The sequence below is a fragment of the Lepidothrix coronata genome, unplaced genomic scaffold, assembly GCF_001604755.1.
Source record: "Lepidothrix coronata isolate B3197 unplaced genomic scaffold, Lepidothrix_coronata-1.0 Scaffold18, whole genome shotgun sequence".
NCBI classification, from domain to species: Eukaryota; Metazoa; Chordata; class Aves; order Passeriformes; family Pipridae; genus Lepidothrix; species Lepidothrix coronata.
In genome coordinates this window covers 2358281-2380241 of record NW_016690198.1, presented here as the reverse complement: position 1 = coordinate 2380241, position 21961 = coordinate 2358281, and the positions used below count along the sequence as shown (strand labels likewise).

Here is a 21961-nt window from a genome sequence, read left to right as displayed (position 1 = left end):
CTCCATAATTAATAAACCTTAGGTTATGATAAGCAGGCTTATTGCTGCTTAGGAATAAACGTTGTGAGCTGGTTGTAGATACAGGCAGAAAAGAGCTAGTACTACAAGAGGGGTTAATAATGATATAGATATCTTACTTAGCAGGTTTGAGCCAAAGTAAGACTCACCTGACAAACCCAACCTCCCACATAGCTACAATGAGCTGACATGAGAAACACACACTGAAATGAATTGGCATTGAAAAAAGAATTTGTCATCTTCATCTTACCATCTAGTAAAAAAGGTGAGTGAGACACAGATTCTTCAGGAAGCTATGACACTAATAATTTCAATTATCAACTTTTTTTTTTAAATGGTATAGATCTTACCTACATAAATTAACAGTCAAGGCAGTGTTTTTCGTTACCATTTTGGGTGTTGATTCTTGCATTTCAGTGTTGCCATCTTTACCTTTATTTTAATTTAATTTAAATCACAGTGTCCTGATATTCGGCTGATTTGCATCCTACAGAATTCAGTTCTTCATACCACCAGAAATCTTGTCCTTGGTTCTGTGTTATTAGGCTGATGAGCCCTTTCAAGCAGAAATGGTCTCTGTATTTCCTTCAGTGAAAAAAAACCCTCAAACTCCAACCTTGCTTCTTTGGCCATCACTAAATTACTTCTAAAATAGGCAATTTAAAGGCTGAAGTACTTTCTGATAAGTGTTTACAGTAGATTAAGGGATAACTCAGGTCTGTAAAATGGCATTTAAAACTCTGTGGTGATAACTAACTCTCACTACAGATTCTGCTCCTAGATTATGCTTCAACATTTCCACACACAGCCAATCTCACTATTTTTCCAGCTCAAGTTCTTTAACTGTTCAGGTTTGTCATTTATTAATTTCAATGTCATCCAGGTACTTTCACGTGTACCGCCAGAACCCTCCCAAATCAGAGTGCAATTCAGCAAATATCCTAGGTGTTTAATAACAAAAAATGATTGAGGGAGTCAGTAATAGGTCATTTGTGAGAAACTGTTATTTCTGGCTGGCTGAGAAACTAATGAAACACACATAAAAAGCACACATCTATACAGAAAACAAATTTCCTTCTGTGACTGAATCATAGCTGCTTAACACACCCAGGTACCTAAAACAATCTAATTTGCTTTTTGCTGTACATTTCCTCCTTCAAGCATACACATCAGATGATACTGTAGGACAGCTTAGGAACACCCAGAAACTGACATGTGTTTTGTGTTTTGACTCATTACAGACACCAGACATGAGTCAAAATCCTTGTAGTACCCTTTCAGTGACTGATAGACATGACATACAAGCACCTAAGACACTCCCTTACACCCGTGAACAATTACCTTCCAAAACAGAGTAAACAATGACCAGAAGCATGGTTCCAAAGGGCTAAGTACCATGAAGGTAGTCAGGGCTTCTTGACCCCATGGCATCCTTAAGCATCACAACCAACCACGTCATCTGGGAGCTCATGAGCTCTGCAGTAACAGGTTGGAACCACCACAAGGTCATCTTTAGATTCCAAATTTGAGGTCAACAGTAACAGTTGTTCAGAATCCTGTGGAACACAGTATTGCACAGCCATAACACAGTGAGGCAAGTATTTCAGATTGAAGATTATTCATTTCTCATCACCTGTTTTCACTTATTTATTTGTTTTTACGTAAAACAGTCCTGATCATCTGGTAAAGTTGTTTGGAACAGAGGAAGACTCTTCCCAAAACAGTGTGTTTATGTATGAGTTAAGAAGATCTCAGTCTAACAGCCAAATGTTAAATGAGATCAGTGATATGTGAAGTGATTATGTTTCTCTCTTGGAAGATGTACCACATAAGTTTAAACATTCCCCCCTGCCCCAATCCACACACTTTGTCAACACCTGCTCTTTTTAAACAGTCTTCCCCTCCTTTGTTCTGTGAGCATCAACAGAATTAGAGTTCCTGAATGATTATACACACTATATACACTATCAAAAGAACAAAGCTCCAGGGAGCTTGCAGACTTAGTTTTGAAAACAAGCTCATACCTCTCTTAAGTGTAATTTACATGATACCATTCACAATTTTAGAAAAAAAGAGGAATTTTTCATTTCATACTTTCCTGTACAGATGTACCAAGATTAAATATTTAAACAAGAGTTCACAAGTACAGATTTGTACAGAAGAATGCAGACCATGAGATTGAGATCATCATCATCATCATTACCTAACAGTATCAGTACTATTACCTGTCCTAAACCACTCTAGCCAAGACAGTATCAAAACCAGACAGGTCTCCTCAAATATCCAGTTACAGGGCATTCTCAAGTTCAGAAGGGAAGAATAAAAAAAGGATAAAAAAGAGAAAAACATTCTATGTTGTAGTGGAGTTGCTGATATTGCTTTAATACAAAAGGTAGAAAAATAACTTTAGTGCTTTAAAGCAGTTCCATGATGACATCCTAAAGTTCATCCAGGAAAATGAAGTCCCAGAGCATGCCTGTGTTTCCTTATTGGACGTATACACAGTGGCTGGAGTATTAACTTATGTTGACTATCAGCTGACTGGTGGCATACACATTATCCATTTCTGATACAGCAATTTTTGTGCAACATCCAGTAGTGAAGATGTCTTCCTCCATGGCAACACATGCTGCGTACTGTGTCCTTTCTCTTCCCCATTGGGAAGGATAAATTGGGCATATTTACCGTTTGTATTTGGCTGCTGACACTGACAGTAACTCTGCCCAGGTCTGCTGGTGAGATGTGGACAGAATGATGTAGTCAGCGTACTGGCTCTATCATAACAGATCCACTGGAAATAAGTTTGAAGTTCATTGCTAGTACTGTCCTTTGCTCCCTTTAAGCACACTGTTGTTCACTGGCATTTTTGTCAGGCCATCAAGTAGTTACCTGTACTCCAGTTGCTCATGAAAGTTGTCTCAAAAGAAGCTGGTAAATCCAAATAAGAAATAAGGATGTAGGCAGGCTAAAGCATAAAGACAACATCTGTAAGAACTCAGTATAAACTTTGCACCTCAACTTCTACAAGGTCATATCCTCACTACAGCAATAATTAAAACCAATGAACTATCACAAAAGGAAGTATTTCCTTCTGTACATTATTTTTATTATTTACATAATACAATATAGCATAGATGCTGGGTAGTTTATGTGCAATACATAAATAAGAACTATCTGTACATGTTTGCATATCTAATAACTCAGAAGAACAAAGTTAGAAGCAAAAACCTGACACTTTTAATAGTGAAGTAAAAACTAAGACTGAACACCGGCAATAAAAATCAGAAGGTCAGGAGTAGCGCCTTGTGTACATACGTAACTATTTACAGATGGGAACAGGCATTACCACAACACTAGTCTAAAACCGTATTTGTTTATATAAAAACACAAGTTTCATACATCACAAAACCCCCTTCCATTATAACACAGAAGTGATATATATTACCAGACAAGCATCAGTGAAGAATACTGCCTTTTCTAGAGTTGTTATTGTACAATGCCATAGATAATGCAGCCCATGCAATACACCCAAGAACACTACAGTCCTATACCCAAGTACAATTAAAAATGATAAAGCAGCCCTCCAAGAGTGGTTCCAGCTACCACTACAGCAGCCATGTTGGGTATGGTTTTCCATGCAGAATGGTGCAACTGTTATTACATTTAAAACTAGAAAAATTAACTCCTAATCTTCTTTTGAACTTGGAACACACAGAACAGAAGTAGTATATGACTAATAAACTGCCCTAATACTTCAGCAACTTATTTAGACCCGTGTTGCTTGATAGAGCTGCTGTGGTATGTCTAGAAACGTATGTAACCTTATTCTGTAAACCAATCTTACAATACTGTGCTACACATTTTTAGCTATGCAAGGAAAAGCAGACAACTCTGTTGCAGGCTAGTTCATAAGCTCTTAACAGGACATTTCATTTGGGAACATCTTTTCAAGATTTCAAAGTCAATGTAATCTTTTCCAAAACAATTTTCTTCTTCTATGTATCTGATTTTTTCCATTTTTCTCAGTGCAATTGTTAAGTGACTTAAATATGGCACCAACACTCATATTTCTGGGATGGTGGACCCTTTTATACTGCTCACATTCTGCTGGAAAACTAAAATGGAGTGTGGAAACTAAAAGTAGAATGAGATTTTAAATGATAGAAGTAGACTGCCACCGTTTTGATGTATCCTTCTCCAAAACAGGCCAGTAACATTAGCCAAACATTAAATACCTCAAGCACATCTCAAAAGGCAGATCTGCTGCATACATGCAGACAGCACACATCTGTTTGGCACGCATGAACTAGAGTCTGTCCTCTGTGCATGTGTATTCCTGTGCAGCTTTCTGATCATCCAACTATATTCTGGGAAGCGCATGTATATTTTCAAGGGCTGTATCTATCCAATTCTGCCTGTAACAAACACCCAAACATTTCGAAATATCATTTAGACAGACAGGACTAGAAGTAAAATTTTGAAGAACAAAGGAAAATGGCCATGCACCTGCTCTTTCATGTTTTTTAGGATGTATTGAAAAAAAAAGCCCCACAAAAAGTCAGTCAGTCTTTTCACAAGCAGGTTAATTTATATTCTCTGAATTTTTTCAGCCACGACAACTGGATTTTCTTTTCTGATTTTTGCTGCAGCTTCTGCTTTGTAGTCATATGGGCAGTTATGCTTGTCAGAGTAACGGTGAAGTCCACAAAATAAGTTTCCACATCGGCAGTCAAATCCTGTACACAGAAAAAAAAGCAACATCACTAGGAAGATTTGCTTTTAATTAGGTTAAAGTTGTTAATTAAAAGCATAGTTACCACAAAGGGGGTATGTTCATCTACATTGACATACAGAGCAAGAAAAATGAATGGCTGCAAATAAATTTAGTAGAACACATAATTTATCAAGTTTAATCTAGCAAGATGTAACTAATCATCCAGATTTGTCCAAAATTGACAAAGTGTTCTCATACCTGTAAGGCCAACCTTCTTCCTGCACATGAAACATCTGTTCTTCTTTGGTTTCGGCAGTTCAGCAGCTCTCTCTTCACTCTCTGAAGTACTAGGCTGGGCAACCGATGGGCTTGGTTGAGTAACAACTATTAAAGCAAGCAAAGGAAATCAGGGTTAAATTTGCTTTTCTTGACTTCACTAGGTATTCAGTAGCATACACGTATTAAAGATTTAATTCACCCACCAAGCCCCTGATGTTTGTTGTCTAAAGTACTTACACAGAGTAGTCTACAAAAATATCAATCAGAAATAGGCATTTTTAGGTATTTTATTCACCCCTTCTGGCTCTACTTGAGACAATCAGACTTTTCCCAACACTTCCACCAGCTACAAAATACATAGCACTTATTCATTACACATATACAGCCTTGAAAATTCCTTCCAGAAATTCCATGTACACATTTAATATTTAAATAAATCATCTGATCAAGTAACAATCTAAAACAGTAACAATATTGTCACAGCTAAAGTTGCTGAACAGAGGAATACCTGTAGAAAATATAACTAACATACTTTAGAAACAAATGAAATTCAGTAATATGTTACTACCACAGTACTGGGTTACTCTGCCACTACTCCTGCGAAGTCAGGAATCTAAAACAGTTCATCAAGACAGTAGCTAGCAAGCCACTAATTCTGTGACAGATCCAGAACACAGCTACAAAACACACAGTTCAAAAGAGCTCTCACTTAAATAACAAAGTGTAGATTTGATTGAATATCTGCATTTTTGTTCTTTATCCAGTTTTATTGTCAAAGCAGGTATAGTCAAAATGAGTAATTTCTAAATTGCCTCTTTTATGAACATCTTTAAACAAACTTGAGTCAAATTTTACTGAAGTTCTCTGAAGAATAAAAATATGTCCTTCTGTGAATCTGTTCATTTTATTTAAAAGAGTAATTTTTTTCTCAGAATTTTTTTTTATTGATATCCTTTTTATATCCAAACTGGAACCAAGGAAAGCTGAGAAAGGTGCAGTTGTACACAACTTTCATACCTGCTCCTGGTACAGGTTTGCTGACCACTCCCAGCTATTTGATAACATCTACTGTTCTGGAACAGAGTAAACTACAAAATGCATTCCAGAATAAATGGAGCACATAAGCCTTAAGGACTTATTTGTAATTAACTTTATACAGACAAATATGGTTTGTTAGTTCAGATTCTTTTGGATCAGTACGTTTTTTTTTAAAAGTGTGTTTGCATTACCATTCATAAGTATTGTGAAAATCAGCTCACTATTACCACTAACACAAAAAAAGCTTCACAATTCATTGTACAACAAGAAAGGTTCCAGGCAAGACAACTGCATAATCAGAACAAGATTTAAACATGACAAGCTCTGAGAAGTAACAGGGAATCTTCAGCGCTCATCACCAAAAAATTTCATGCAGTAAAACAAGCTGTTGCTAATATTTTCTTATAGTTTACTTACACATTACAGCAACAGTCCTAACGAACAAACAACCAAGGCCATTTTCTGCTTTGATTTTTTTGTCACACCAGATGGATCTTTTTTATAAAAAATTTGGGAAGTTCAGTGTTACTGCTATTTTGCCAAGTACAAAGGATAAGAAAAATATCACAGTACCAGTACTACAATCATTACTCCTATTGTTACTTCTGCTGATTTTTTCCCCTGAGAAAACAACTTTGTCTTGATTACCATTTTCTAGATAAACAAATATGATCCCCTGAACTTGTCTTTAAATCCCAAGAAAAGCAGTATTCAGCACGAGTTTATCTACCAGAGAGCCTGTGACCAAAAACTGGGTTAACAACCAGCAATATCACAGAGTATAGCTGTTGGATACTGTGCACCTTGGCTAACAGCCATCACCTATGGCCATAAAATGACAAAAAGACTAAACACCTTCCAAAAACCATGGTCAAATCCTTTTAGATTTGTTATTGCTAGTTTGTTTAAAAATGAAATGCTAATTGTAAACCATGACAGATGAAAAGGAGGAATCAGAAACACACACTTTGCAATTCAGTGTGTAGTTTGCTAGGGGAAAGCCTCATCTGCATCAGAATTAACTTAAAAATTTCTGGTCTGGGAGTATGCATGCTGTTTCAATCATATGCCAAAAAAAAAAAAAAGTAGAAGGGTCAAATAAACAGTGATAAAGTGACAAAGTCACTCAGAACATACACTAAGATAAAAATGAGAAGAGGAACAATTTATATCACTGTCTAACATGTCAACAAGGAAGTAAAAATGGAAACAACTTCCCAGGAACTACCAAGTCTAAGCAACATACTAGTAGATCACTCTACAACAAAGCAAAGACACTGAGAACAAATCCGTCTAGGGGAAAATGTTACCAACTACTACAGGTATACTTTCTTCTTTGCATCAAATAACTGATAACTGGCAGACTAAAAACTGTGAAGAGATGAAAGTGATTATAAGAAACTGCAGTGGCACAGGCTGCTGAACAGAATCCTTCCTCCAGAACTAAAACGTCTTTCAAGAAGGAAAAGCAGTATATAATATGCAGTAATGGTCATTAAAAGGTCCCAAGACAAGGGGACATAGCCCCGTAAGTCCAAATTAAAATGTCCAGTTATTACTCCCCATAAAGGATTCTCCTGTTCATTTACACCAGCAGATTTAAGCCTGATGATGCTCAAAATAAAACTCCTCTTTTATCAACCTGTATCTTAGATGAAAAATATTGAAAATTGTAGTTGTTTCGCCATGACATCAGGAGCTCATTTAAACTAAACCACTGTTGTTACAATTGTTTTTCACAAAAGGCTTCGTTTAACATAGATGCCAAATCCAGCTGGGGAAGTACAATTCCAGTCCTCAATACATTAAACTAATTTCATGCCAGAAATCACACAGTGTTAATCAAACTGCTCTAAATGATTTCTGTATCATCACCATGGAATGGGTAGCAGCAAAATACTGAAAGTTCGAAAACAGTAGTTACTGGTACCTGTAGATCTGCTTCCTCAGGAACTGTGTTCAGAGGAAGCAAACTCCTCACTGTAAAAACAGTTTCTTTCACTTTACCAGAGATTCTGTTGGCACACATGCATTTCCTCATCCTTATCTCCAAACTGGAGGAAAAGGGATTTGAAGGATAGACTATGTGGTGGACAAAGGATTGACTGAATGGATGAGGCCAGAGCAGTGTGGTCAATGCCTCTGTGTTCAGGCAGAGGCTGGTGATGAGTGGTGTCCCTCAGGGCTCTGTCTTGTGACCAGTGCCAATGATACAGACAGTGGGACCGAGTGCACCCTCAGCACATCTAAAGATGACATGAAGTTGAGCAGTGCAGCTGACACAACAGAAGAATGGGATGCCATTCAGGGAGACCTGGATAACCTTGCGAACCGGGCCCACAAGAACTTCATGAAGTTCAACAAGTCCAAGTGCAAGGTGCTGCACCTGGGTTGCAGCAATCACAGACATGAGGACACAGAGTGTGTCTCACTGACAGCAGTCCTGCAGAGAAGGACTTGCAGGTTCTTGTGGATGAAAAGCTGGACACGTGCTGGCAGCCCAGAAGGTCAACTGCATCCTGGGCTGGATCATAACAGGAGTGGCCAGCAGGTCGAGGGAGGGGATTCTCTCCATGTGGTAGTTTGCTCTCATCAGACCCCACCTGGAGTGCTGCATCCAGCTCTGGGGTCCATAGTACAGGAAAAATGTGAAACTGTTGGAGCAAGTTCAGAGGAGGGCTACAAAGATGATTAGGGGGCTGAAGCACCTCTCCAGTGAAGATAGGTTGAGAGCTGGGGCTGTTCAGCACAAAGATGAGAAGGCTCTGGGAAGACCTCATTGAAGCCCTCCAGTCCTCAGAGGGCTTATAAAACAGAGGGATAGATCCTTTATACATGGGCAGACAGTGACAGGACAAGGGGAAATGTTTTTCAACTACAAGAGGAGAGAATCAGATTAGATGTTGGGTAGAAATTCTTAACTTCAAGTACTGAGGCGCAGGAACAGGGGAGTTGGAACTAGATGATCTTTACACAGCCCCTTCCAACACAACGCATTCCACGGTTCTGTGTACCCCTCTCCATCACCTTGGTCATTTCCCTTCCCAGCCTCTGGCTCAAGACCTGATAAGGTTTACTTCAAATGAATTTTATCAGATCAGTTCTCTTATTACAATGCCAAAAAACTTAGGAGCAACAGATTTTCAGAACTGGGCAGGTTTTTATTAACTAGTATTTTGGTCTTAAATTAATCTGTAGGCACTATAAAATACATTACCATTATGCCCAAGGGAGACTATTATCCTAGCAGATTGATGATAAAGACTAACATAATCCTAGTATTGGGAGAGGTGCCTGATAAAACTCCACTTCGTCAAGAACTTGGGAAAATTTCCTTCATATGTAGTCTGACAGCAAGATGTATCTTTACAAGAGAAGCAGCAAAGCCACAGATGGAAGGACTTAGCCACACAGTTAGCCTAACAGCTACTCAATCTACATGCAGAAGGGTCCTACAAACTGGAGAACAAAACTCTTCTCAGATCCTAAATTATTAAGCTACAGTGACTTCGTGGGAATGCCATTAAAATTAAAAACCACTCTAAGAAAATGATGTTCAAAGATCTCAGTGGTTTTCCTTACATAAAACAGCATGGTTGCTTCAAAAAGGATGCTAATTACAGGTATTTTCCCACTGAGATTTCACACTGGTAAAGAATGAATCCCATGTTTCAACTGAACAAAACATGATGAAAATAAAATAGTATTATTTTCTAGCCCTTCCCATATGAGAAGAGACCAGAAAGAGCTACCCCAAAAGTAATAGCAGTAAGTTTTTAGAAGCTTCTCAGACGAAAGGAAAATTCACCAAAATACGATCCCAATAGCTTAAACTGTAAGCATACCAGTGGCACAAACTTCAGAAAGCATAGAAAAAAAATTGATTTGAGCATTTATTATTATTTAAGCACTGTGACTTGGGGACAAGTCCAATTCCACAGCTGAAGAAATGTAAAAAATAAAACAAGAAGGAGAACAGGTGAAGTGAGAAGTCATCTGAAAGACATTAGATGCACTTCTGCAGTTTTGGAGCTGAAAGCTGAACTTGAGATAGTACTATTCTTACATTACATAGTAACACAATTGTCTTGGTTTCTGCTGGGATGGAGTTAACCTTCTCAGCAGCTGGTACAGTGCATTTTGGATTCAGTATGAGAATAATGCTGATAACACACCAATGTCTGAATTGTTGTTAAATAGTGCTTATTTTAAATCACAACCTTTTCAGTTTTCCATGCTCTGCCAGCAAGCGTATGCACAAAAAGCCCTGAGGGAGCATTGCTGGGACAGCTGACCTGAATGCACTAGCCAAAGGGTTATTCCACATCATAGAACATCCTTCCAGGAGGGAGTTGGCTGGGAGCTGCCAATCACTGCTGGGGCATGGGCTGGGCATCAGTCAGCAGGTGGTGACCATTTGTAGCGTGCATCACTTGTGGAGTTTCTGGGTTTTATTCCTCTATCTCCCCTTTTCATTAAAATCATTAGTGTTGTTATTATAATTGACATTGCTTATTTTACCTTGTTTTAATTATTAAACTGGTTTCATCTTATCCCACAGGGTTTAGTTTTTTTCCCACAATTGTCCTCCCCACTCTGTAGTGGGCACTGAGCAAGTGGCTGTGTGGTACTTAGATGCGAGCTGGTGCTAATCCACGACAACAATGTATTTGTACATAAAATTTCAGGCTGAAAAGATGGACAGTACTTATTATGCTTTATCAAGCTTCCTGAATGTAAATACCTTTCTATATTCAGGAACTACAATTGCTATGCCAACCCAGGTCCTGTAATGAAAGGCCACAGAAAAAACTTCCATCAAGCTTACTTTCATGCCAAAGAATGGGAATAGAAATATTCTGCAGCATGAAACTCATTTTCCACATGACCAACTCTAACACATGTATTTAATATCTTTACTGCCACATTAATACAATGTAAAGTTTCAGTATCACAGTCATATGGTTTAATATGGTCATCATAAAGATGATGTCTGTGGGATATCGTTAGTAAAATAATAATACCATCCTATCACGAACAAGCATAGGACCAGCAGTTGGGTCCTCAGCCTCATTTTACAATGTGGACAGCTTCAGGGCTTACAAGAAATTCCATTTCAGTAATTTTTCAATCAGGGGCATCTACCAAAGCTACAGCATACATGGGAAATGAAGGAAAGCTAATTATTTTCAACACAATACTGAGTTACCACATCAGACAATAATAACAACAGTCACAACAGAACTGTCTACGATAGCGACACAGCTCAACTACTACAGCCATATGTGAAAATGAAACAGAATTACAACAAGACCTAAGGCATGTCATGTGTTTAACCATCTTGAGCCTACAATATCTCATAAGCTACTTTACTTATATCTTACTCACAATAATACCTGCAACACATTGTACACATCACAGATGTAACACACTGGCTTTACCTACAACATATGCAAGGGTTTCTCAACCTGAATGAAGGACAGCTCTAAAATAGCTCTAATTGTAATGGCTTGGTAGGAAGTCAAAAGATGTGTGCCAACCAACTACTGCCCACTGTCTTCCAACACTGCTAGTGGTGAATTCGGGAAATGGAAGGGTAAATTACAGCATGGATGGAAGTTAACAGTAAATGTAATTTACACAATACCATTATCAGTTCATTTTCTGGTTTACTTTTTTGTAAGCAGTATTACTTGCAGCTGTGGGTTTACAAACAATAGCTAATCACACTACTCCCTAAAACAGAGCTATTATTGCCTTCAAAAAAACACAACCCAACCAAAACTTCCCGAAATAATAAAACCAAAAAACAACCACAGAAAGCACCTTGAACCTCTGAAACACACACATGCTGATACTGTGTCTGAAAACACTGACAGATCTGACTAGAGGCTGTTCATTCAGCAAAATGACATACAAAAGTGCAAAAAATGCTAAAAATATGCTGTGATTTGAAACAATTCTATTTTTTAAACATACTTGTTTCCAAACCCATTATTTTTAGTGGTTACTATTAATTTAACTCTCTTTTATACATTTATTTCCATTTAAATACCTGCTAAAACAAGCAAAAGAAGCTCCTTAAGAAAGGGCTCCACTATGCCTTGCTAACTTGCTGGACATATTGCTCTGACAGCATAACCCACGGAACGGAATAGAGTTCTCTAAATTTTGCATTTAATTCCTACAACTCAGAAGGGCAAAAAAAGCAACTGTGAATCATATTTCTATAATACAAGACTGCTAAAATTCAATCCTTACAAAGTGTAAAAGCTTATCAGAATCCTATAAAATCTGTATTGTAAATAGCATTCATTTATGAGTTTGAGTTTGGACATAAAGTTTCTTTGACATGAGAAATTCAGACACAACTGCACTGAACACATGCCACTGTTCAGTTATGAAATTGCAACAAAGCAAGTTGAACTAAAAAGTTACAGTTACATGAACACACAGCACCTTACACATGCAAATTACAACCAATTAAGTGACCAACTAAGTTGACCAACTCTCCATCTCATGCCTGTCTTCAAATGTTAAGGTACAATTAATTGTCTCAGCACCATATTTGTTACCAATGAATCCAGGTTGAAACCTCGACCTGCACAAAGAAGAAAAAAAACCTGACTCCCTCCCCCAAAAAATAAAGAAAACCTAACTTGTTATGCTTCACTGTTTGACTTTTTCCCAGCTCCTCCACCTTCTATACTCACTTGTTTCAATTCCAAAAGAAAACAAGTATAATTTTATGCTACAGACTGTTAAAAAAATTAGTTGATCAGATGTAATTCTATTTTTAACTTTCTGGCTTGTAAGGAAAACATACAAAATTTCATTTGCTAATGAAAATCTACAGAAGAGGATGTGACTTGATACTGTTGAAGATACAGTTATTGATCTGTTACTACCTGGTAATAAAATTGTTGCTAGGGTCAGACTATACTTACAGCCAACCTGTGATACATTAACTACTCCATGACTGCAGCATTATCTCAGAGAATTACACCTCACAGGAAGTATTAGCTTTGTTGTTATGAGGTGATGCAAATTATTTACCATTGTTTCAGTATGCCCTTGAAAGGAGAGACATCACAGATGCTACCGGAAAAAGGAAGATAAAAAAATCTGCCTAGTCCAGACACAACAGGAATTTTGTATAAAAAGTCTAGGCCAGCTTCTCTTGCCTGCAAGACACAGGTCAACAAACCATTGAATACAGCCAACACTGTTTGTTTAAGATTTCCAACAAACACTAAGAATAGTATACAACGACACTATCTTATGCTGTCTAGGATCTGTGCCAAACCATAATACTTGAAAGGGAACTTGGACATTAGAGCAGGTGAGGTTGCCTCATGAATTTACAGGGATGTTCTCAGGAAGGTAGTTTTGCTTTTCAAGTTTTTTCCAGAGACATTTAAGTTCTTTGGTAGTTTTTCCAGTGATCTCTACACAAGCTTGTGACAGCTTTTACTGGTTTCAACCTGTGAGATTATTTATTACAATATGTAAGTATCTTGAGCTGCTTTGGATTTCTCCCCCATTTTTATCAATAGTGTGCTATGTGACACTATCTATCATACAGTTGACTCACAGTACATGAAAAACAGGTAACATATCAACAATAATAAAAGATTTCCTTTACAACTGGCAAAATGACAGCAGTTCTAAGATTTAAAGTCACCTATGACTTCATCACTACTACCATTTTATGTATTCCTATTTCCTTCTTGTCACATTCAGGTAGGATTTCATAACAAGGCCCAATGGGTTAATGAATACTGTATCAAAGTCTTAATTATTTTTCAGTTACATAATGAAAGCCTCTTCAGACAGCATCAGTTACAGGAATTTAATAATTGCAAAAAAGCCCCCCTCAGTCCATACATAATGAAAAACCCAACATATCATATAACTGTACTGTTCGTGTCACAGAACCTTGACTTAGCATGACTTATGAAAATGGTAAAATCCTCTGTACAAGTACTGAGCAATTAAATATCAAGTGTCAGAGGAGTCTTTGTCAGCAAAGATATAACTACATAAAAATCACTCTGATACAGTGCTGAGTAGCATCTGCTGCAATTTTCATGTTACTGACTTCATACTGAAAAAACGGATTTTATCTTCAGCTTGAATCAACAGACTTCCTACTAAACATCAGCTTTTAATCTTTAAAACTGTGTCACAACTCTTAAATACAGTGTGGATATGTTTAAGTACAAATCAAGTGTGTTAAGATGTCCATTTGAACGTACTGATATGGATTTAATCACTAGTTGTAGTTTAGCAAGCTATCCCTCCCTCCATGGAACAGTTTACACTTTGAAGTTTAACTACTACAGCTGTAACAATCCAGCATGAGAATAAAACTGTTAAATGATGATTAATTAATAGCAATTAAAGCGACAAATATCCTACATTCCTGGAACAATGCTTTGGTTCCATCTACTGATTACTCAGTAAGTTTGAGAACTCTAAGCAGCTTCGTTAATGTTTTCAAGCCACATATTCCCTTTCCCCACAGCCTCACTCCTCTGTAGAATGGAATTTATTAAGCACCGTTCTCCAAATGCAAAAAGCCATTTTGACTGCCATGAGTCAGCTGGAATTGTAGTGCTTGATAATACACAGAATCTCAATAGTTTGATTTCAAAACTGAACACCTTGACCAAATGCAATTTTAGAATGCCTCACTTTTAAAAACAAAGGTTTGGGATTCAAAACCACTCTCACAGGCGTCTATTTTTTTTGCTAACACTGAACATTGTATCTTAAAGCTCTGTTCTGGAACTAGTCCTTTTTCTCAATTCTGAGGAGAGAGTACTCAAAAGCACCCTTAACACAGTTCCTCAAGACCAACACTGCAACAGGAGACAGCTACTCAGAAGATAAACAAACCCTCCACCTTGTGTTAAGTCACTGCTTGTACCCAGTGTTAAATCACTGCTTGTACCCAGTGTTATTTTGAGAACATACCTGGCTCAGTCTCTGTTTTGGGTGTTAATTCTTCCTCTCTTGAAATGCTCATTTCTGTCATTTGCTGTGTTACAGGCAAAGCGGCAACAGGCACGTTTCTGTTTAAGTACAGTGAAACACACAATTTACATTAGTTTTACATTCATGATAAAAGCTTAAACTGTCCAGTCTGGACCTTAATAAACTACTGGTTCAATTACTACTGATTCATTTTCCTGACATGTGCTTCTACTATCTCCAAAATAGATTTTTTTACTGTTTTAGTTTCCACAGAAGAAAACAGGCAAGCCTGTAGCAAATTATTTCAGCAAATAAACAAAGAACATTCTTTTAACTGAATCAGTGTAACAAATATTTGAATAATTTTTCATTTACACAGATTATCTTAAAGCCCTGTCAGGTCATGGGTCCTTTTTCCTCTGCAGACACTCACTATGATAGGGCAGGATTGCTGCAAGCCTTCAACTCGCTGCACACTCGGCTCATTCAAACCTCATAGTAATACTTTAATTTTACCTTGTTTTTTCAGATGTGCTGCCAGCAGCACCTTCACAGTTGTTTAAGCTAGTGTCTGCTCTCTGTACAGATGCAGAGTCTGAGGTAGGACTGTTTGAACCACTGCTTGTTCCTGTACAACAAGAATTAGACACATTACAAACAAACTGTAGCAAACACATTAGTCAAATAGTCTCCCATACAGCTATGAACTGTCTGTATAAAATCTTCACTGTTACTGCATATTACTTTTTACTTAAAGACATGGTAAACTGTTAAACAAAATACAGATCGCATAAGAATACACTAACAGAGGAGGCTAAGTGGGAAAGCAAGTTATGATTGAATGCCAAGCAAATCAGAATACATTATACAGAAATGTACTTTTATCTTTACTGTGATTTAAAGTAGTATTCTCTTGGATATTCATTGTTTTAGTACATAACTTTCAGAAGTTCTCCTAAAAAATTTTGTAGGATTCCTCATAATCTTCCATAGCTTAACTTTGAAAGAAGTAAAAAAAAAAAAAGAAAAGAAAAAATCAACACCACACCCCCTTACCCATTGGGCTGATTCTACCACTATTCTGCTGTCGCTGAAGATGTTCTTTGTAGCAAACAGAACACATTCCATTTGTCCTAGGATTTCCATAAAATCCACATCCTGTAGTACACAGCATAGGCCCTGGGGTCTGGTTTGTCTCCTGAGTCATCTCGATGCTGTAAATAAAATCAAGAACTGCATTAGGAGCTGGCATGTCACCAAAATCAATTACAGGGTTACAGAATTTAAAGTATGTCTGCTCACCTGCCCCCCAAGTGATATCAGCATTCTTAAAGAGGGTTATACGAATGTTAATACGCCATTCACAACTCCAACTGTATTGCTAAGTAATATCATTATGAACCATTAAGAGAAGAAAAAGTACTGAGAAATAATATACCTGTTGGGCACTGAGCTGCATGTACAAGTTAATTTAATTTGACAGCCAAAAAAACTCCTTAATTACTAATCGCTGAGCACTAACAGAATGAAGAATAAGCAAGACCAAGTTTATACCCACAAAACAGTTCTGGCAAACTATATAGCTTACTTTTTCTAACTCCTCGCTTTTTCAGTGTCGATCTCTCATCATTTTGAGGCTAATTCCACTATTAGCAGTTCTTGCTCTCACAATACTCTTCCAAGAGAAATAAAATTAACAACTTCAACCTGTTTAACAGCTTACACACTTACAAAAGAAAAAAAACCCCTGTGTCTTAATAAAGTTATAGCAAGACTTCTGAGCCTACCACAGGCAGTCAGTGCCAACTCTCTGCCGTAAATAAAAATTTTCACCTCGTCATCTGCTAACCTCTGCAAAGCAAGGTTAGTAGAAAACTGCACAGCAAACAAATCCTTGATTCCCAAGGACAATAAAACTGGAACACAGTAATCACACAATCTGCTACAATTTGAGGACATGTAAGAATACTGCACTAAAATATAAATTTAGTAGAAGCCATGCATATGGCACCTGAAGACATTTTAGCATAAACTTTAGATTGAGTATGAAAATTGCAACTGACAGCTGCCTTTGTCTAGCTAAACTAAACTCCTGGCATCAAAGTAAACCAAAACCAGAAGAAAGCAAACAAGCAAAATTCATCTGCTTGCTTGCTGGTGGTCACAGGACCCAATTTTCCAGATATAAATAGCTGTACTATTTATGGCTTTATAATACCTTCCAGGTATAAATAGTGTCTTTTCAGGCTGCAAAACAGCTTCACACTTATTCTGATACAGTTTGGCAGCCATACACACCAGGCAAGTGAGCCAGAAAAAAACATGACCCACCTAGAGAAATCTAAAAACAATCTTGTCACCTATATTGTACGACCTATATCTGTATAATATAAATAAAGACTGTACTCCAGCCCTTTTATTACTAAGTCGGTAAGATCTAAGTGCCACCAAACACACTGCCAACACCGACCTCAATCTACTTGCTTCACTTCCAAGTCAGTGTGCCACAACAGATTTCACCATTTACTAAATCTTGCCTTAGGTGCTAACACTACTATTATCCTACTACAAACTACATACTCCGCAGCTCCTTTTGTCTGCACATTCTTCCACCACTTGAAATACGTGCCCCTAACGGAAAGGTCAAGTCGTTGCTACCCAACGCTGAACAAGTCGAGCTTTTCCAGGCTCCGGGATGCACGCCGGGTGTCATCCGGGTTCACTCCAAAGGCACCCACCTCCAGCCGCACACTCACCCCGGCCGACCCCGCCGCCGCGGCTCTGCCCCGGGCGCTCGGGCGGCAGACGAGCCTTCGCTGCCCGCTCGGTCACATGGCGAGCGGGAGTGTGCTTCCGCCCATCAGGCGGAAAGTCACGGGCCTGGGGCGCCCGGCCGCCCCCGCCGCCCGCTGAAGTCAGTCCCTATTTATATCTCCCGCAGGCCGCCGGCTCTGGCGGGAGGAGGCGCCAGCGAAATCCGACCGCCCTTCCCTTTCAGAGGAGAGCGGGGGCTTATAGGCAGCCCAGAAAATGCGGCATCACCAGCCCGCCGCCTCCCGCTGCCCTTCTCCCCGCCAGCTCTGTGGTCGCTGCTGGGCGTGACCGAGGCCCGGAGCAGCCTCCGCTCCACAAACGCGGGGGTGGTTATACCCAACCGCTCCTCTTCGAGGAAAGGAAACAAGATCATTGAGAAAGGTCTCATTTCACCAGCAGCAGCAGGTCTTCACCTCAGGGCCGCTCCGGCTCAGGGCCGCGGTCTCCCGAACATATTATCCCGCCGGCAGCCCCAGCCGCGCTCCCCCGCCGTTACCGCCTCAACGCGGAGAGGGGGCGGGTAAATCCCGTTACCGACCCCGGCCGCGCTCCTCAGCCCCCCCCATCCTCCCGCGGCCTCGAGGCCGTGACCGGGCCGGCCCTGTCCCGCCGGGCTAGCCAAGTCTGCGGAGTAACGACAGAAACGGGCGCTGAAAACAGCCATAAAACTCGGGCACTGCGTCAGCCATGAGCCTGCTGACCTCAATACCCATTTGCCTCAGCATCTCTCTCCCGAAGAGAGGCCACGATTAAACACGAGAAACAAAACAAAAGGAGGGTGGCACAGGGATTGCGCGAGGCCCTCGCCTGTCAGGGACGCGCTCGGCCGAGGCAGAGCCCAGGGGCGGTACGGGAGAAACGAACAGGCACCGGGCGCTCCCCAGGCGGCTGCAGTCCGGTGGCTGACTCAGACAAAGGGGGGGGCCCTGCCAAGAGCCCGCAGCGCCTCAGGCCTTAACTGTGGCCCCTCCACTCCCCTCGCCTCCCCTGACGCCGGGACACAAAAGACCAGGGAGGTGTCGCGCTCAGGAGCGGTGGCGGCGGGCGGGGGTGACCGGCCAGGCCGCTCCCCGCAACCCCCTGAGTCACGGTGGCTCCGCCGCCGCCAGGCCCCAGCCGCCACCAGGCACAGGAACCTCGATGTCTCCCGCCTGCACTGCCCCGCGCCGTGGGCCGGGCGGGACGAGGCGGCCGTAGGGGCCGCCCGCGAGGGGGCCCGGGCACACCCCGCCGCCAGAAAGGCCCCAGGGAGCCGAGCCCAGCCGCCGCCCCTCACCCACCTGTTCCCGGCGGGGGCCAAGAACCCCGCGGCGGGTGCCGGAGAAGGCGCCGCGGACGGCTCCGGGCGTCTGTCGGGAGCGCGGGGGGCGCCGAGCTGGCGGCCGCGCCGCCGCCGCGTCGCTCCTTTGTTCCCGCAGCGGCAGCGGCGGCCGTGTCGGCAGCGGCGCGAGGCGGGACCCGCCGTGCGCGGAGGGCGGGCGGCGGGAAAGCGCTGGAGGCGGGGAGACGGGGAAGGGGAAGAAGAGGACGGCGAAGAGGAGGAGGAGGAGGAGGAGGAGAAAGAGGAGGAGGAGGAGGGAGGAGCGCAGCCCGCCCGGCGGCCGCGGCTCCTCCCGCTGCCCGCCCGCCGGTACATGCGTGGTGCTGCCGCCCGCCCGCTCCGCCCGTTGCCGCTCTGGGGCCGTGAGCCCCGCCCTGGCCGCGCGCCCGGCGGGTCCCGCGCGCGTCACGGGAGCCCCAGGGCACGGGGAGGGAGGGGGAGGGCGGCCCGGGCGGGGCAGGGATGGGTTTTCCGTGAGGGAGCGCCTGCTCGCCGATAGGCATCCGCGGGATGTGGTGCCTCGGCGTCGGCTCGTTGCGCAAAATCGTAGGGAACACAGGTGGCCCTTAAAATGTAATTTCCTAGGGTATTTTTTTCTTTTTTATTTGACCTAAATTTACCTTACAAGATCTAGGTGTCTTGTGAGATCGAAAGCAAAAATGCAGAGGTATTGCCCCGAAACAGAAGATAATTCCAATTTAAATTCTCAATTATGAATTTCATGGCCAGCTGTCTGATCACTGTCCTCTCCCTGCTCTGAAGGTCCGACCTTCACATATGAAAAAAGAATAAGGAAGTAGCCACATATTTCACTTAATCCAATGCTGAAGAGCAAATTATGCCTCCTGTTTTGAAGACTATCTTATCTTCTAAGAGGCCAATATCTTCAAAAATACTGTGAGGTTCACAGAAACTGCTTTGAAGACAGACCTCTTTTAACTTGGGATGTTTGGAATATCAGGGACCTATAAAGACAGAACACTCCCAGGGTAAACTTAGTATTTTATCTAGAGAATAAAAGATACTTGCATCTTCGAAACCACAGCTTCAGAAGATTTTGGACCTCATGTGGCTTGCCCAGTGGCATCACAAGCAAGTTACGCTTCTGAAGAAGCCGGTGACTGGTTAGAGATTGATGCTTTTGAAGAAGTCTCAAGTGAATATCCTCATTCTAGAGCAGAAACATACCACTGCCACTGTCTTGCAGTGGTTGTTCCTGGTTGTGTGTTGTGAATTGTTCAAGAATGTGGACACCTAGACCTTGGCAGGTGAGGGAAGCAGGAAATACCTGGTTTGGGAATCTGATGGTGACAGGGTATGGAGCAGGGTTTTGGGCACTCCTCTGAAAGAGGAACCTCACCTCCTGATGAAGGGCATCTGCCTTCCGGAGAGACTTGAAGCGTAGCATCCCTGAAATGTTTTGGTAGTGATACACTGTTTTTAGACATAGATGGTGAGCAGTCCAGCTCAGGCATAAGTGCCCATCTTTCCCACAGATTCTTCATCTATAAAATGTGTTGGACTGCATTATGGTAGGTAATTGTAAGCTTTCACCTAAGATGACTAGCAAACTATATGTGACCATTAATGCTTAGGCCTTGTATGGCCAGTCTTCGCGAGCGAAGATTTGGGAAAGGCCATTAACCCTTCGAGCCTGCGCAGTGGATTTTTTTTTTTTTAGGTGAGACACAATGTGCGCTGAACTGAGCCCACCCTTTAATCCTGAGGTTCATCTGCCGGGGCCGAGCAAGCTTGGACAGTGGCAGTGAGGGTCTCAGGACGTAGGTTTGTTTAGAGTGACCTTCTCTTAGATGGATTGCCTTACAGGGCTGACGAGCTCCATCTGCCCGGGGGGCTGGGAATTGAACCCGGGTCGCAGCGGTGAGAGTCCTGCACCCTAACCACTAGACCACCAGGGGCCCCATGTGACCATAGGGCCTACGTATTTCTGCATCCAACTGTTTTCTGCAACACTGCAAGGAAGAAGCCCAGGTGTTTCTTTCATCCAAAGCATTGCATTTTTTTTTAAGTTACTCAAATCATCTAAATCAGTGTGCATGAAATGATCCAATGGGGTGCAGGAAGAAAATATTAGAACTTTAGTAATGTATGTATGTAACTTATAAAAAAATGTATACTAAGGATGTTTTCTCAACTATATTTCAATAGGAATGCATGATCAAAAAAGTTTGGAGACGACAGATTTAAATTATGTCAGTTGTGGGGTTGGGTTTTTTGTTTGTTGGTTTGGTTTTGTTTGGTTTTTGGTTTTGTGCATGTGGGGTTTTTTGTTTTGTTTGTTGGGTTTTTTTTTTGGGGGAGAGTGCGTTTATGCAATGGAAGGATTGACTATTTGCTTTATTCAGCCATGCATCTTCCTCTAGGTAGGCAGAGAAGCTGCAGTATGAAAGCAGGTGAATCTGCAGCACCTGTTTGTTCAATACAGGTGTGTAATGTCCCAGTTCACATAATGACCTTGATGGTGGCCACATTCTTTTGTCTATGTAGCTGTACAGACCCTGCTAGCCTACCCAGCTCTACATGTGAACAGTGCGCCTTTCTTAGTACCATTATTTGTGGCTGATGTAAATGTAAACTAGTCGTTTCTGGCCAATACTGGGATGTATGTGATACAGAAGATAAATTTGTCAGGCACGGCAATCACTTAGATTTCTGTGTGACATAAAAAGATTCCTGCAGCTTCATTTGGAGCAGTTCATCTTTCTATCTTTTCAGAGTGGGATTCTTTTGAGCTAGTTTGGATATGTGGCTTATCATTTGCTTATCACGGAGATGTA

General features: G+C 41.2%; 1 protein-coding gene across 4 annotated transcripts; it reads right to left on the bottom strand.

The window, feature by feature from the left end:
- Positions 1 to 856: 856 nt before the first annotated feature.
- ZFAND5 (zinc finger AN1-type containing 5) lies at positions 857 to 19245 on the bottom strand. Of its 4 annotated transcripts, none has more exons than XM_017807325.1 (6): positions 19123 to 19245; positions 16085 to 16242; positions 15545 to 15656; positions 15029 to 15126; positions 4991 to 5116; positions 857 to 4754 (listed from the first exon to the last, which is right to left on the bottom strand). In XM_017807325.1, exons 2-6 carry the CDS (start codon positions 16233 to 16235, stop codon positions 4606 to 4608), a joined length of 636 nt encoding a protein of 211 aa, XP_017662814.1. In that variant the 5' UTR covers positions 16236 to 16242; positions 19123 to 19245; the 3' UTR covers positions 857 to 4605. The 4 variants fall into 4 exon arrangements, with proteins under 4 accessions (XP_017662814.1, XP_017662815.1, XP_017662816.1 ...); XM_017807326.1 differs by lacking the exon at positions 19123 to 19245 and adding an exon at positions 18256 to 18386 and having other exon boundaries at positions 4481 to 4754; XM_017807327.1 differs by lacking the exon at positions 19123 to 19245 and adding an exon at positions 18236 to 18335 and having other exon boundaries at positions 4481 to 4754.
- Between the last annotated feature and the right edge of the window lie 2716 nt (positions 19246 to 21961).

Bases quoted from the DNA above. Each gene is read 5' to 3' on its own strand.
- ZFAND5 (XM_017807325.1), bottom strand. From the start codon at position 16,235: ATGACTCAGGAGACAAACCAGACCCCAGGGCCTATGCTGTGTACTACA. The intron at 15,127-15,544 runs GTAAAATTAAAG...GTACTTAAACAG, and splicing joins AGCACATCTGAAAAAACAAG to AAACGTGCCTGTTGCCGCTT. The intron at 5,117-15,028 runs GTATGTTCTCAA...TTGCTTTAATAG, and splicing joins CAAAACAGAGACTGAGCCAG to TTGTTACTCAACCAAGCCCA.